At 31.6% G+C, this 17,444-nt stretch overlaps 1 protein-coding gene across 6 annotated transcripts in view; it reads left to right on the forward strand.

Moving 5' to 3' along the window:
* LOC143149542 (uncharacterized) overlaps nt 1-17,444 on the forward strand; it is a 143,292-nt gene that overhangs the window by 105,926 nt on the left and 19,922 nt on the right. For all 6 annotated transcript variants that reach the window (XM_076317034.1, XM_076317035.1, XM_076317041.1 and 3 more), the window contains exon 4: nt 13,465-13,678. In XM_076317034.1, coding sequence (XP_076173149.1) covers nt 13,465-13,678 — 214 coding nt within the window. The remainder of the gene's footprint in view (nt 1-13,464; nt 13,679-17,444) is intronic.

Below are 17,444 nucleotides of genomic sequence, written 5' to 3' on the forward strand. Positions count from 1 at the left end.
AAGCAGTTTGGAATTGTACAGAATATGTTTATAACTACACGCAATACAAAATTTGTTTAAAAAATGATAGTATTGTAGAATGAATGGTAACAACATTTTTATTAAATATGTTTAGATTGAACATACGACATTTAATCGTGTCACTTGTGTTCGTGTTTAAAATGTTAGCTCAATGCTCCAAAATGATTTAATTTGGAGAAAGTACTAGGAAATTGATCAAATCAAAAGATTTGTATACTTGATTAATAATTCATACTGTCATTGAAAGAAATAACATAACTATATAAACAAAAGAATAATGAATAAACTTTTGTAAAAAGTGTGGATATATGTATTATCATACGGTGTAAGATAAATTTAATCTGTTCACTTGAAACTAGGTGAACATTGTTTTGGGAATTCTCTCGCTCTTTTAATAATTTGATGTTAAATATGCAGCGTTAAATTGCAAGAAAAGTTATTTGTAAATACGATACAAACGCACATGTACAAATTTTGTAACGAAAGGATGTACTGTAACATTCAACATAATTTTTCTGAAGTAAATAAATAAATAAATATGAAGTTACATACTCCTACTTTTAATAAATTAGGAAGAAAGAAGGAAACTAAGATATTGTGAGGTGTAATACTGAAAAATTGCAATTTTTATATAGACGGGTGGGAGATTTTAAAGAGCAGGATTTAAAAAAAGCATTTTCAGAAGCATTTTAGCTTTAATTTAATTAGGTCACCTACGTTTTGCTGCTATGTTCAGTTGGAAATTCTTATTACTTTTTACAATATTGAAGAAAGTACTTTCTAATTATTTTTTCCTAGCAATTACAGAGTCACTTTTGTATAAAGTTATATTTTTATACGTACGAAAAAAGAATTATTAAAAGTACCATAAGAATATATGTATATGATATCGATAGAGGTCAATACAAACCCATAATACTGGAAAAAATACAATACATCATAAATTTGTTCAACGGTAAAACAATAATTTGTTTCTTTCAAGTACAATTTAGGTTCTAAAATTTGAATTTGTACTTCAGACATTAAAATATCCTTAACAGAAGTATCAGAATAGGAACTAATAGTATCGTATTTATATTCAAGCAGTTACATACTTGTAAATTTAATTTACGAATGAACAATAAATGTATGGAAATTTATCGATAGTATGGTTTCAATGCGTGACAACTTTGGCACGATTAGAACGTCAGTGAAATCTATCCAACAATGCACGTAGGTGGTGCAAGTGGGCAGAGTAGAAGAATTTTATTGAAAGACATGTACGTGAACTCAGATTGTACTTTAGGGTATTGGATATATGGTTAGAAGATTTGTTCCACAAGATTGGTCAAACTGTAGTTTATTGCGTTTCATCTGTTCACATATTTCATTTTCTTTCAGTAGCATCTCATTTTCATTAAACTGTCAAATACTTTTCAATCTCTCTTAATAAACACTGTTGAAAAACATATGGTAAACTAGTATTCCAACATCTTTAATGTCTTGCGTTAGCTTTTACTACTTATATTTAAATTATTAATTAAACGAATAGATTTGTCTAAAAGTTGGTTAGATAATTGAATTCAATGTTTAAAATATTTGACTTTTACATTTAAATATTTTTTTTATGCTTGAGAGTTTTCGAGATATTGTATCAGATAGATTTTTTAATCCCAACTTTCAGGTCGTTTTTATCCCTTCGCTATGGAGGATTGATAATAAAGAAAATTTCATTATAACATTTTAATTATACAAAGATTTTCATACAATAGTAGGATTATTTCATTACAAATTTTAATCCTATGGCCAGTTGCATAAGAGGGAATATTCGAATTCCATATTATCTTAACAAATTTATATTATACGAATGGAAAATGATTATGTAAACATTAATTTTTAAAAGTTTTTTACTTTATATATTCAAATGTTTCTTTCGACATCTTCAGATTTTCGAAAGTAGGAATCTGATTGATGCTGAAGGGAATGAAACAAATAAAATACTGAAAAGGATTAAATCTGAAAAAAAAAAATGAATAAACTGCACAAGGGAGAGCTTTCCAAACTAGTGAGTGTATTGTTTCTATGGTTGTTTTCGCCACATGTGGTCGTGTGCTATCGTCTAATAGAATTATTTATTTAGTCCCTTCACTAGTAAATGATTTTTTGTCTTAAGTCAATCTTAAAGTCTTAAGTCAGTCTTAAGAAAGTCAATAAGTTGACTTTGGTAATGTTCCATATTGATGGTTTCTCCTGACTTGAGCAGTTTATGGTACATAATTCCTTTCATACCCCATTAAATGCAGAGTAACATTTTTTTATTATGGATATTTAGTTTTATGGTAGATATACATAGATACTTTGTTCGGATAAACATACGATTTTCTTCTTTTTGGATTATTGTACATTATCCAATTTTCATTCCTCGTAATAATTTTGTGCAAAAGATCTTTTATTTTAAACCTCGATAGAAAAACTGGAGTCGTATACAAACATCTTTCTTTGTTTTCAATTCTTTGAATACTTCCAAGCTTTTTTAGTCGATTGTAGTACACTTACAAGATCACAGATTTCGTCAGTCACTCTCCAAGATATATGTTTCTACTTTGTGAATATAACAAATCAGTAGCAATTAATGTCAATATTGAGAGCGTATTCAAACCTCGCAGACAGAACACCGCAAACTTCCGTGACAGGTACATACGAATTGTCAGTGTATTAATTAAAAACAGTGCCATGAAAAAATAGGTCTACGAATGCTTTGTCATTGAGTCGAAGCGTTTTTGTACATAATAGAATCTTGAAGAAGTTTTGGCTATGTTGAACGTTGCTACGCTATTCTTTAGATACTAGATGTGAAACAATTCACAATGATTCTCAAATTATCACCCGACTAATGTTAAATAATTTTTACACGATTTAAATTATAAAACATTACTCAAATATTTACTCAAATATTTGCTCAGGTACATTGGGCTCTAATAATGTTCGTATGACAGTTTATTTACATGCTGAAGCCTTTCCACTACAACCTTAAATGTTTGCAACTTGGACTATTTGCAGACTTATGTTTGTATGCAATATTGTCTTTCAATTGCCACGTTTAAGTATACTGAAAAAAAAATATCAAGTATATACATTTTTTTATAGAATTCTGTAAAATTTTTAAGTTTTTTTTTTAGTAAATCTTTATGTATATTCATAAGTACAATTATTAAAAGATAAAATGTGAAATTGAATACAGAAGTTTCTTCTATCACTGATTAATTTAGCAGTGAAAAAGTTAAACACAATATGGTTAGTAGTATGAAATAATAAATTTACATTAAACAGTGTAGAAATACCTTAGATAATGCGATAAAATACACATCGAATAGTATTCTTTACATTTGCATAAGCAAATATGTTAGATACACTTTAGATTATATAAAATGTGTTATATACAAAAGGTGAACATTCGTGTGCATAATATTTATTTGTCGGTATTCTTGTCGAAGAACGCGAAACAGGAGTAGAGCTAAGGACGAAAGACGATTAGTGCAACGAAAGCGACGTTGCAAACGTCTCGAAAGAAATGGGTCAGGTTTGCTTTCAACGCATAAGTAGTTAAATGTCGCGTAGCTTTTTATTAAGATCGAAAAATTTTCTCCACCAAATGTTGGTTATCCAGCGATGATGTAACGTTCAATTTCATTCGCCCACTTTTCAAATTCTTTGTCAGTAACGTTTAGTTACGTAAGGGATGGTGATGTAACATTCTGTATTCGATTTTATATTCTATTAAAGTTATATTTAATTGAAGAGCGTATAACACAAACTTTCGTAACAGAAAAATCTTGGTTGGTACAAAATATGGTCTTAAAATTGTATCATAAAAAAATTAATTAATCTTCTGTTCTTTTTTTGTAGCTAATTATCCCAATGTTTTAAAGTAATTCTGTCCTACAGAAATTAAAATAAATGTTAATTGATCGAATGTATATTTAAGACGATCGCGCACGACGAGTATTATGTATTTCACTTCATGCTTGTCAACGAGAAAATTTTGTAATAATTTGTAACGTGCGACGAAAAACAGATATATAATGATAACGTTTTTTCGAAAATGTCAGCTACAATAAGTAAAACACGAGAACCCACGTTGATAAAAGCTTTCTATTAAAAAAATATAATGAGCTGTGTTTGGTGGGACATGCGAGAAATAATTCATTACGAGTATCTCCAACTTAAACAAACGATCAATTCCGATGTTTACTGTTAGCCATGAATTATCTTATTATTGCAGACAAATGATGACAAATCTCAATATTTAAAGAAATTCTCTTTTACCAGAATAATACTTGGCCTTGTATTACGTTAATTAAGTAATTAGATTTCAAAATCTTTGATCACCCATCGTATGTATGGGACCCTAATCCTAGCACTCTGAAATTATTATTGAAAACATTCCGAACTCTCGAAGAATTTAATACCTCTGTACAAATAAATATTGATCTAAAGCTCAAGAAATTACAAAGCATGCTGGTCATTAGCAGACAGCAAATACGTGTACATAGCAAAAAGTATTAAATAAATACTTATTCTTCAAAAAAATATAGCTCAAATTTCTGTCGGATAAAATGCAAGGACTTTCCTTCCAACCCAATACAATTTTTCTTATAACCTTCTGTAATTCATTTTCTCTCTAGTTTGTGATTCTTTCCATTTTTATCCATTTTTAGTAATAACTTGCAACGATTAACTGGCAGAGCTATTCGCCAGACATTTAATTAAATGGAATGTCTGTTTGAGTGATATCTCTTTACAGTAATCTCCTTACTTTAATTTTTTATTTAAAAGTCTTTCAGACACAATAACGGCGAAAATTGCTTTTTCTACGACAACATAATTGCTTGAAATGTAATTGAAATCTTAATGGAACACCATTGCGAAACAAAGGTATTTGTGAATCACTCGGAAACGGATTCCCTTCCTATCAGGCTGTCCGGTTCTGTGATAGAATAAACTTATTGGAGTGTAGGAAGTTCAAGGAGAAAAGCACAGTAGACCGTTGCATCTTAGTTTTGTTTGTATCGAAGAAATCCTCATTCTAGGATTTCGTCGGGTCTGCCTGCAGCGGTTTTCCAATACTCGCAACTTTCATCGTACTTCTTTGGTTCTTATTGTGCGGCCGATCCGCCTCGATGGTACAATATCGACTTATTCTCTGAACAGTCGTTTACCCCGTTTCGTCTTTTTTTTTTTCTTTCTTTCTTGTCTGTCCGCAAACCCTTCTTCCAATAGAACAAAACGAAAACTTTCTTAAAAACTTACACGGAGTAAAAAAGTGAAAAAGTTCTCTAAAAAAGTGAAAATCTTGCGCTGTATAAACGCACGTACAAACGCTGCTCATTTCAAATGTTATTGTGTACTGGATCCATAAGCTGGCATATTCAAAAGTTTCTGGTTAAATTGTTTTGGACGAAAAAGTAACCATATAACTAACGCTGTAACATTTTTGCGATAAATACCTTACTCTTCGTAAATTACAAAAATAAGAATATGAATGTTTTATTTTATTCGCGTAATGAGGTACACGAATCTTATAAATAAATCAGTATTAATATTTACACTGATTACAACAATAAAAAAGAAAAACGGTGAAAAATAAATAAACAAGTCTTGTGTACTAAGAAATTGCACATTTTAAAACAAGTGAGAACCAACACAAACACGTATATACACGTGGTGCCACCTATTGATATCTATTAAGTAACTAATGTAAGTTTACGATAGGACATTTGATTCCTTAATAGCTTCTCTTGTTCCAGTCGTTATCTTTGTCTGCTATAGACATCGTGATACACAAACCAGGCCAAAGATTTTCGAAATAAATCCGTAGCCTGATTTACATAGGTAACATTGACATTTCCAGCTTTTTGTTCTTGTCGAATACGATGCGAACGTGCACCTGTGTTTCGCCCTCTTATGAAACTCTGGGTTTGTTGACATTACTATAGCAGCTTGGTTATTTACTTTTATTGCGATAGACCCTTCCTGTTTCGAACCAAGGTTCACTGATTTTTCAAAAATATGCTTATTTAGTTGTACGATATTTAAACTATATATTGTTCGAATTTTATTTAAAGATTCGTAAAATAAACGATGTTATTTTAGGACAAGAAGGAGGGGTTTGTCTAGAGTTTTCCCATCGATTGATATCTAGAGGTTTTCCCACTGATTTTATACTTGTCAGATGATCATGATATTTTCATGTTTCAAGATATTCTCATTTCCATTTTGTCACTCGTGATGAACAGTTTGTTCCGTTTGGTGTATCCTAGAATTTTGAAGCAGTTTAATCATTGTAGTTAGAAAAATCAAAATGAAAAAATCTCGCGATTTACGTTGTTCTGGAGAGTATCGAAAGGATAGGTGCGAGAAGAAAAAACCACCTAAGAATCGATATGAAGTTGAGAAAGAAGAAACGAGTACGAGCTTTTCCGTGAAGAAATTAAAAATAGCGGAGGATGTCCTTGTATCCGCACATAAAACTATTAGGTACAAAATTCTTAATATAATACAGTGTTTACAATAATTTCACAATACGTGAAATGTACAAAATGTGATGATTAAATGTGAAGTTTAAATGTAAAAGCACTCGTAGACTGAGTTTCAAAATAATAATTATTTGCAATGGTTATAATCCTGTTTTGATTCCGTCGTGTCCGTATATTGATTCTGCCTACCAAATAAATGGACATTTTATTTATGCAACGAGGCTACTGGGTGTTGGTCTAAATGGCGCTGAAAAGTTTTGTAGCATAATGGACTTAGCAATTCCATTTGCACAAAGCATATACGATGTAATAATGTATAACTTCATTTAGAAATTCTGCAAAAGAAGAGCAAAGATTGATAGCACAAAATAATGGTAACGATAATATGCGTCTAACAATTTCTGGGAACGAGACTTGGAAGAAACGCGGATTTACTTCTCTTTTTTCGGCAATCAAATCTCATTGGATGGTATCAAGAACTGGTATGACCGAGTATGAAGATTAGAAACTGGAACATGAAAAAACCTGCCCTATCAAGTATGAAGGATCTACAGAAAAAATGGAGGTCGACGCACTAAAAGAAACGTTTATGAGATCACAAGAACGTTATAGGGGTTATCTACTCAAATTACATTGAGTATAGTGACTCTAAAACATACAAAGTACTCATCAATGCTTCGGCGTATGATCAAAATTTCAAATAAACGAAAAAGAGTGTATTGGTCATGTCCAAAAATGTATTGGTACAAGACAATGTGTAAAGATTAAATTACCTATTTATTATGGTCTGGCTACACGAAAAAATTGTGACTCAGTTTAGAAAATGAAAAATGCAATTTGAAATACATTTTACCACTGCAGTTCAACGGATGAAAATCCTTAACACACATTTTGTTCTGAAATCATTGATTCGCGATGTACTTGGCAGAAAACTAAAGCAGAGAAGATTATGAGCACCTATAAACATGATACGAAAAAGGCACTTATTTCTGAGGTTCTGACAGTAATAAAACCTTTATATATGAAGATCTGAATCGGAATAAATTGATCTGGAAAATAATACCGAAAGAAGTTCATAGTGGCTCAACTATAGTTGAAATTGCTTCAAATATTGCTGTAAGTGTATTTAATGATGGTGCCAGGTCATTATTGAAAATAATGTAGACAATAGATATTGAGAGCGGAGTCAACGTGCGCTAGTGGGCTTTATCCGAAGACGATCAGCGGTTGAGCTTGGTAGAGTGCGCCACAGAGAGTTCTACCAAAGAGGTCAAAATGATATCGAAAAAATTAAGAAAAGATCAAATTGAAGCGTTAACATCCACACAAGGAGAGTTATATACCCCAGAATCATAAAAGGAAACGATAAAAAAAAGAAATCAACAAATCTTTGGTTACTAAGAGATTGCACAAATTCGAAAACAACTGAGACTCAGATGCGAGAACTGAAATGAACACACTTACGTATCTACACACACGTGGTGTCACTTATTGATACTGATCAAGTAATTAATGTAAGATTGCGCCGGGATATTTAATTTCTTAACAATAAATATGACCTTTTATGACGATTTTATCATTAATATCAGTAGCCATCCTTTTTGTAGAATTAATAGCGACACGATAATGGATCGATTAATCGCGCAATCTAGACATGCAGTATTTATTCAGTTCTTCAATATTTATAATTAATGGAACTCGTTAAAAGAAATAAAAAGGTGTTAATGAACACATGTCTCGGAACTGGTAGGTATAGTTACATTAAGTCATTAGTTTTTAAACAAACTAGAATAAAGGTAAGAACATTATTATTGTACATCTTTGCACTTTCGTTCGTCACTGAAGACATAATCGGCTTTCTTTAATACCTGGAAAGTACAATCTCTACTGCCAGATGTGTCATAGACGTGTTACGATCAGCAAGAGAATGAATATTACGATAAGACGATATGTATCATCACCTATAAATTCCATGGAAAGTCTGGAGCTTACGACTTTAGTAGGAACACGATCATGGCATATTAAAAAATTGAACGCTATAATACACGATCACACGTAGAATTACAAATAATATTTATACAACGTGCAAATGATAATTGTCCACTGAAAAGAATCGTAAAACTAAATAAGTTTTTGATGTGCAGTTAAGTCTATGTGTGTAAAAAATTTCACATTAAAAGCAAAAACTGACAGGTACAGTTTTTCATAATTGCTTTTCTTCTCCATAAAACATATTAGGAAGTTGCGAGAACTATAATTAATGATCGCTTAGTTGCTCTGCGTAAGAGTATGGAACTTTATTAATTAGAGACGATTACAAAACGCCGCGGCACGCTAAATGACGTATATCATTATGTTTGTGCACGAATTTTGATTCGTGTAACATATGCACAAGTACTGATAAAATAAGAATAATACTTTAACATCGGTAACGCGATATTTAAATTCTATTATAAATTATCGACTCAAGGATTAAACTATCATTTACTACATATATCTATAATTGCGTTTGAGAATTAATTCTAACATGTATAATGTGGACACGACAAGTGCTATAAAATAATAACTGTCATCTGCTCCATTATATTTACGAAAGTTACGAATTTTATAATAGATTATCAATTTAATGAAAAATTTGTATAAAATGCGTATCATAATATTTTGAGAATCAATTCTGATTATGTGTCCAATATTTTACATATTTGATTTAAATTACATGTACCCAAGTATATTGAAATAGAATGATTTCTTATATCGTAAACAACAGTAATCGTTCCGAACCGTTTCAAAACAGTAAATATAGCTTGTAACAGATAACCTAAACATCATTTATTTATTCTTACTCCGTTTTTATCACGTTCAAATGAAATTTGTTATCGTTTTCTTCATATTTCATAGTTTCATTATTAAGTTTTTAATAAAGCATTCATGATCCCAGCCACATAAAATTATACAAATAATTAAATTATACAAGGACATAGGATACAAATTAATGTGAAAATGTCTAGTACGAAACTTTTAATTGTACACTGTATCGTTGTAGCAAAACATGAAATATACCACAAGAGCGTCCATTTTATTCTATAATATTACTTTACCATATTCGAGTTTCTGTTATTAATTATTATTAATGTTATTAATGTATAATACATATGTTGTGTTTTTTGTGCAATTGTGTTCCTTGTATATTTCTAGATATAATCACTCATATTTACGTATATGGAAGAAGACCTAAATCAAAACGTTTATTTATATATTTAATGTAAACTAAACTCGATGGAACTGCAGTTGTTACAATATTTGAGTATGACAAGCAATATGTACACTCAAATTATTACACCTTTCATGAATTATATTAAAAAAATTGAATCAACAGTTTACGACAAATCTAAATACGTATCTTAAAATCGTAAGCACCTTTTGCAGAATATTTTTCTTAAATGACGGGCATGATACTATCGAATTAGAGGTTGAAATATTCTTTACTGCTGATTTGAAGTCCCGTTGCAAGAATGTGACAAAAATGGAAGGGCTATACTTATTCTCACGCACACATTCAATTTTAGTTCGCTATTCGTCGCGGCAATTACAGACACGTGTGAATTGACTGACAAAAAAGGTAGCGAGATAGAAAGAGATAATGAGAAACACACGGCGGGCAGAGCCTCATTGATGTAGATACAACATATTACTATTATAAAATACTTACATCTAACATAAGACAACAATTTTTGCTAGTTTTTTACAATATGCTAGGAAAGCATATAGGGTTATATAATTAGTAGTAGAAGTAAATCAAATTCTGCTTAGGAACAAAAATGATTTAATAAGAATATAATTTAAAAATAAATAAAAATGAATTTTTCATTTATTTCCAAAGAAATTATATGCCGTCTGCGGCACATAACTGTCGCCACGATTTTTCAGACACTTCCAATAGTCTGATAAAAAAATCAGTTTCTGATCAGCTACAAATTTAGATATAAAAAATTTTTTTTTATGAATGTTATATCTTTCATGTGTTGATGTACACCTTGTATGTGGTGATAGGAATGTCAAATTTTAATACCTTTGGAATATCGTTTTCTTGGGAAACGTGGCTTATTACTTTTTTGAGAAAAATAACTAGAGTTAAGTCGAATTGTATCGTACAAAATATTTGATTCCATTAAGGAAAATTAATTTATACTCCTGAAGACTCCGTCTTCATTATTCCACCTATAGAAAAACTGTTAACATCACATATTTTTTTTTACATTAAATAACTCTTGTAGGATACAACGGACGTTTTATGCATTAAATATGAGCACAAATGAAACATCGTAGTTTATAGTCTCCGAGTTTGATATTTATATTTATATTTACATTTAACGTATTTGAAGTTTATTCCTACTACTATGGCAGAGTGCGTGGCAAAGGTTCAGAAAGTAAGGCTCGGGTGGGGATGGGCGGTCCGAACCCTTTTTGCCCCTGTGCCACCTCGCGAGACTTCAAGTTAGCGGAAGGCGATACATACGTATAATTGAAGGTAGGATATTTTTAACTAGGGAAGACTGCAACAATTAATCTGCTAAATACAGTGTCCAACGCGGACGGAGTATCACGCAAATTCCCCCCATTGAAGTAATTAAAAATTTTTTCACAATCCTTGCGTGCTCAAAGGTACGAAAAGAGAAACGCTTGCCGCGCCATTAAAACTCCACTTCCACTTCTATGTTCCGCGGGAAACTTGGTTGTGGCCTTTGTGAAGGATAAGTGCAGCTTTCGCGGTAAAGTAAGAAACCACTTTTGCTATCGTTCATCACGATGACCCAGCATTTCGTATGCTGCAACACGAAAATCTTCTATGGTCAAGGTCGCTCGGTCGTATTCGAAGCTTCCGCTTCCGACGTTTAAGAAATTTTAATTTGCCAGCGGAATTTTATTAGCAGGCATTCCGCGCAACGGAGAACGGTGCTGTAAGATTAACAAGCACCACGCGATACTTCTGATGAATAATGTATAAACGGCCTATAAAGTGCCTGAGAGACCATTTATGAAACCAGCCGATGCAGATTTATATTCTCAATTGTTGGCACGAAGCTACTCTTTTGCACTCGATTCAACCCGATAGAAACAAGAATAATGCATCATCAGTGCGTTAATCATTTATTGTAGACGTATTATTTACACAGCCACAGAGAAGTCGGTTCTTTTTTCTGCGATACTTTTTCCAGACATACATGTAATGTTAATAGAAAATTAGATCTAATAATGTAGGAATTATCTAGTGCTGGTGGTTACAAAATAAGGGTGAACAAAGTTCTAGGATATACGTGTATTGAATGAGGTAGTAGGAGGAACGAAACACTAACAAAGCATACAATTAATAACTACGCTAACCACGCTGACTATGCTGACTACGCTATTCTTATTTTACGCGACACAACACGCTTCGACAATTTTCCAACAATTACTGCCACCCTGAACCCTCTTCTCTTGCACCTTTTATCCTCACACGCATTCATTCCCTTTCATTCTAATTCTTGATCTTTCTCGCTCCATGCGTCTGGTCACGTACCCCAAAAATTTTCCAGTACGGCGCTAACTCAATCGCTCTTCTTTCACACTTCTATTCCAAACTCGTCTATTCTTGATTCGTCTATTCCAAACACTTCAGATTCTCTCCGGACCACACGCAATCCCTTTCATTCTCACGCATTACCACGATAATGATAAAGATGTAATTAATACCAGAACAAATTGTATCGTCATTTGTCGAATATCTATATAATAATAATGAAATGAGTGAGGGAGAAAGACATCTGTATCGATATAAATTAAAAATGGTTCCACGTAAATTTATAAAATTTGATAGTTATTTTCCAAACGAATCGGAGTAGATTTCAGGAAAGGTCGGATTTCGAAGTTCCGATTTCTTTTCGCGTAATTAATTAAAGTGTATAGAAAAGTGCAAAATTTGATGAACTCAAGTCGAACAAGATCTTTGAAACTGTTTATGTTCCTCAAATGCATTGAACGATCTGAGAGTAGTTCTTGTTTGGCAATAGCTTGAACATTGCTTAAAATAAAATTTACTTTGAGAGAATCTCAGGAATGATTAATTTTGAACTTTATTTGATACCTGTAATACTTTTTCATGCAGAATTTAATGCTTTTTCCGAATATCAGTCATTCCATTTGTTTAAGTTATTAAAACAAATAATTTAGTTATTTGAAGTTGTCACGTTACAAGACTTATCCTGTATACACAGACGTATACATAGATACAGATTAGTGCTTCCATTGTTTGGAAAGTTCTTCATGAATGATTGTATCCGTGTCATTTCTAGAGTAATGTTTTGCCAATAGATTCTCACAAAATGTACAGCAAATCCGTGTTTTTGTATATCACACATTTATTAACCGATAAGGCTGCCTTTATCAGAGATAGTATTATAAACTTTCATAACAGCCGTGTCTGATTGGACGAAAACCTCCAATCATTATTGAATCAGGACATCATCACCAATTGTCTCTAAATGTCTTGACGACCACTTCAGGCGACCGACCAAGAGGATCATTTATTCTTCCAAACAGACTAATAGACGCAACTTACCACTACTTCATTTTTTAGTCTAAATTTTGCTCATCTAAATATCGATCGTTTGAAAATGAACGATATTCTCTTTTGACGTTTTTCGTGTTCTTCAAAGAAACGGAGATATTTTAGATGCTCGTGTTAAAGAAAACACTCTACGTAACGTTAACTACAATAACATATATACGTAAGTGTATAGTTTTACTACAGGTCACATATGATTCAATATCGGTTATCCGGGCGAGTGTCGCGCAGTTCATTTTTCGAGGATTAATGAAGTTCTGTTGCTCTAGTCCTAATATCTAAATGGCTGCAACAGTCACAACTAATGAACATGTTTGTTCGCAGGTATGTCGGGCAAGGATGTTAGTGGTTGGTCGAAAATCCCCTGCCTGAAAGGACGTTCCTCGAGTAAAGGTGGAAACGCATCTGGCGGTGCTCATGTCGGTCCACCGCAATGTCCACACTCTGTGTTAAGCAGCACTCGTAGTTCGGTGAGCAGTTCGCCCCTGAGTCCATGCCCAACGCCTATGCCGTTCTTAGTTACTTCGGGTTCAGTCAGGTAAGATCTTATTTACATTCTCCCCAAAACCGTTTAATAGTTTCAATCTTGGCACAGATTTGATTCTTTCATTAGAATGTTTGAATTTTGAGATTTAATTTGTACGTCTACCCTTTACTTAGCCACGAGATTCTGTTATAGCACTATTTATACAACAGCCTATGCTTCAGAGCACTGAAATAACACGCGAACAAGTTGCGGCATAATTATCAGCGCACCACGGCTAATAATATATTCAGGCTGAAACTTTTTTGAAATTTAGTTTCCTTAATGCGTTTTCAAACTTTTTATAGAAGTTATATTACTGTTTGAATATGTACTAGAATCGTATTGTCTCCATAAATCTAGAATAAGGATTATTATAGATGAGATTTGTCTGTAATAAAAATTTGCGCAGTTTCGTTTTAAAAATTATGATGTCATTTAAAAATGTCATTTTGTTTTGTTCAAATATTGTTCTGTAAAGTTATTATTCAGTTAACTTTGCCAAGGAAGTACATTTTTTATTATTTATGTTACCTATGTAGAGAAAAGTAGGGTATAGTGGAACGATTTCTTTTTTAATTTTACTGCCAACAAAACGAAGATAAAAAAAATTACTTTCCTGTACAGGAGTCTTAAGTGGACCTTTAACTTTACGAAAATGAGATTTGAAGTTAAAAAAAATATTTAATACATGAAAAAACTAAGGTTTTCTGGAATTACTGATATATCGCTTTTGGAAAAATGGTAGGGTAAAGTGGAATATTTTACTTTCTTTTTCAGTGGAAACTCAAATTTATATACAATAATAATATGGAAAATAGAAAAAATGATGAAAATTTGTATAAAACAGGAAGAATGTAAATAATACGTATAACAAAAAATGTAATAAGGAAAGCATTAAATTAAAATGAAATCTAGAGGTAGATAGACGAGTTTGTTAATTTCTACACTAGTGCAGTCTTCATTGAGCCAATCCTTACAATTAACGCATTGTATTCAGTCCTTCTGTGCTGTGGAGTCACTGAATAACTTATTGTAAAATAAGCATCGGTCATTGAGACGTTCTTCCTTTACTGTTTTCTTCTTTGTGTTTTTTCGATATCGTTTTCTACTTTTCATTTCAAATTGTTTGACTTTTCTTGTTCCTTTAACTCGTTCTTCGATATTCAATTCGAGCTCTTATATGAACACGACGTCAAAATGACGTTTAACGAAATTAACGGTTATGTTATGTTAACGGTTGTGTTTTACCACCTGTGGAAGTGGAAGGTTGAAGTTTTTCACATTGAACCTCTTGAAAGTTGACGGTAATGATTCACACGTGGCATTCAAATTTGATTCTACAGAGTTACTTATACCTAAATTATTTTTGCGCCTTAACAATGTATCTGTACTAAATGAAACATTTTAATTTTTCTTTACATATATGTATTCCACTTCGCACAGTGCAAAATGTTTATTTTTATAAAAAGTTTAATATTTTCACTTTGATACTCACAAGAAAACGAACGCACTGAGCTATAATCGACAATGAAATGTTTTAACATGGCCATTCCACTTTACCCTACTTTGCGTAGAAGAATGGTTTTAGAACCCTTCGAGTAACACTTTTCACAACAGTCACGTTGTATAATATTATGCGTACGCAAACTTTGATGTGTTCTGTTTCCATACTTCATGTTTTGAAATTGGTTTTGCAACTAAATTTATTTTATTCTATTATTTTCGAACGCTTTACAAATTTTTCAGGCCACGTCGATTGTGTTGGTTCCAGGCACAGGCATTGATAAAACATGCACGCGTGAATAAGAGTGCTAAAAATGAACATTTCGGATAGACTTTAAAGGAAGACAATAACATTTTCGGAACAAAGTTAACTCGCGCTGTATGAACTAGTTTATTTAAATTTCCATTAACAGTGTTGAGCACTATTTTAGGAGAATCGATTGCGTTTCGATATTAAATATTAATTCGATGGCGCTGTGACAAGCCGCAGAAACTTTCAGGGGCTTAACAAAGTTTTTTTCAAGGTTTCAAAGCACTGAGTGCAAATTAGATTATTCTTCGATAATTTAAAGTGCACTTCTGGTCTAGGTGATGTGCTGCTTCTTTCAAGATTTATTCTACACGATATTTTTTTCAAAAGAAATATTTAAAGCGACAAAAATTAATTTGGTTCGAAGTTACAAATTATTGGGTAAAAAATTCTGAAAACACTTCAACGTTTCCCACAAAATTTTAAACAAATATTTATTTAGTACATGTGTATTTCATTCTTTTAGAGCAAAAATTTCTACTTCCGCAACATTGTTACTAAACCTTCATCACAACGTGTTTTAAAGTTAACCAGATCTGATTTTATATTTATGACTGCCAGTATTGAATAAATATTAAATTTTTTATTCGATTTCCTCAATTTTCGAGGTAAAGAACTGAATCGGAAAAATTGAAGATTTCTTACATATATATACCGTATCCTCGTAAACAATAAAAAAATATTTTTGGTTAAATGTAATCATTGCATACTATATACAGACTAATCTGAACAATACTATAACGAGTTAGAAATTTAAGTAATTTGATGTGATTTTCTGCACATATAGGATAACTTAGAAGTAATGTCATTAAATTTATAAACATATTTTCTACCTCAAAAGAAAGAAAATAACTCTAACGAATATGATTTTGCAAAGTTTCTATTCTTGAGATACAGCTACTGTATCTTTAGTGCTTATATACTAGAATTATAATTTAAATTGTGTAAAATATTGCTATGCAATATTTGATCTTTGAAAATAGAAGTATTTTTCTATTTACAGTACTTACTGTTTGTAATAAAGGGGATTGTAAAACACTATTTTTGGGATTCAATTGCGAATAAAATCATGTTAATTAATTATCCATCTACGAAGTTTCTTTCCAACAAAAACACTTGAAATCGTTTCATTTATTTTTTACGGAAATGATGGTCGAAATAATCAGTCCTAAAAGGCATTACTACTAAAAATAGACCTAGTGTCTCATTTATACTTTATACGGAGCTATATCCAACCGCAGATAAGGAGACATAGCCACGTAAAAGAGTCCGTCGATATCCCGTAGATCGTTAGTCTACAGTCTATTTCAAGCTGCTCTTGCATACAATTTTATCGAATTTAAATTTTCTCGTTGTATTTCTGTACAACCTTTGAACGTTACTACGACGAAATATTTAAAGCTCTATAAATTAGAATTTTAATTTCTTTACTTAATCGAGAAGATCATCGAGTTTTGCTCTTAATTTGATTTCTATTCTGTATTTTGCTACTGTACAAAATACCAAGAAAAATGTTATTCGTATTTTAAAAGTAACACGCGAAATAAGTAGAATATTGTACCTTGATACTTAGAGTTATTTAGTACGATTTAGAAATATTAAAGCTCTTATTTATAATCGTCCATTACACTTATTTTCTATATTCATAAAATATGTAGACAATAAATATTTGTTGAATCAATTTGTGAATATTTGTAAAATATTATTTGTACAAGAAGAAAGAAAAAAAAAAATATCCCTGATTGACACGATAACAGTTCTTCTGGTAATTCTACGCAAACAATCAAAAATTTTCTTATCGTACATGAATGTATCGTCTGAAACAAATTAAATATATAAACTCGATAATTTTTTAGAATAAAGTACCTAAAAGAAAAGTAATTTTATTCACCAAATTTTGTAGTTCCTTCAAGTGAGAAAGAAAAGCGTTTATATGTTACGTCGATCAACTTGTAAAATATAATT

The sequence above is a fragment of the Ptiloglossa arizonensis genome, chromosome 7 (genome assembly GCF_051014685.1).
Source record: "Ptiloglossa arizonensis isolate GNS036 chromosome 7, iyPtiAriz1_principal, whole genome shotgun sequence".
Lineage (NCBI taxonomy): Eukaryota > Metazoa > Arthropoda > Insecta > Hymenoptera > Colletidae > Ptiloglossa > Ptiloglossa arizonensis.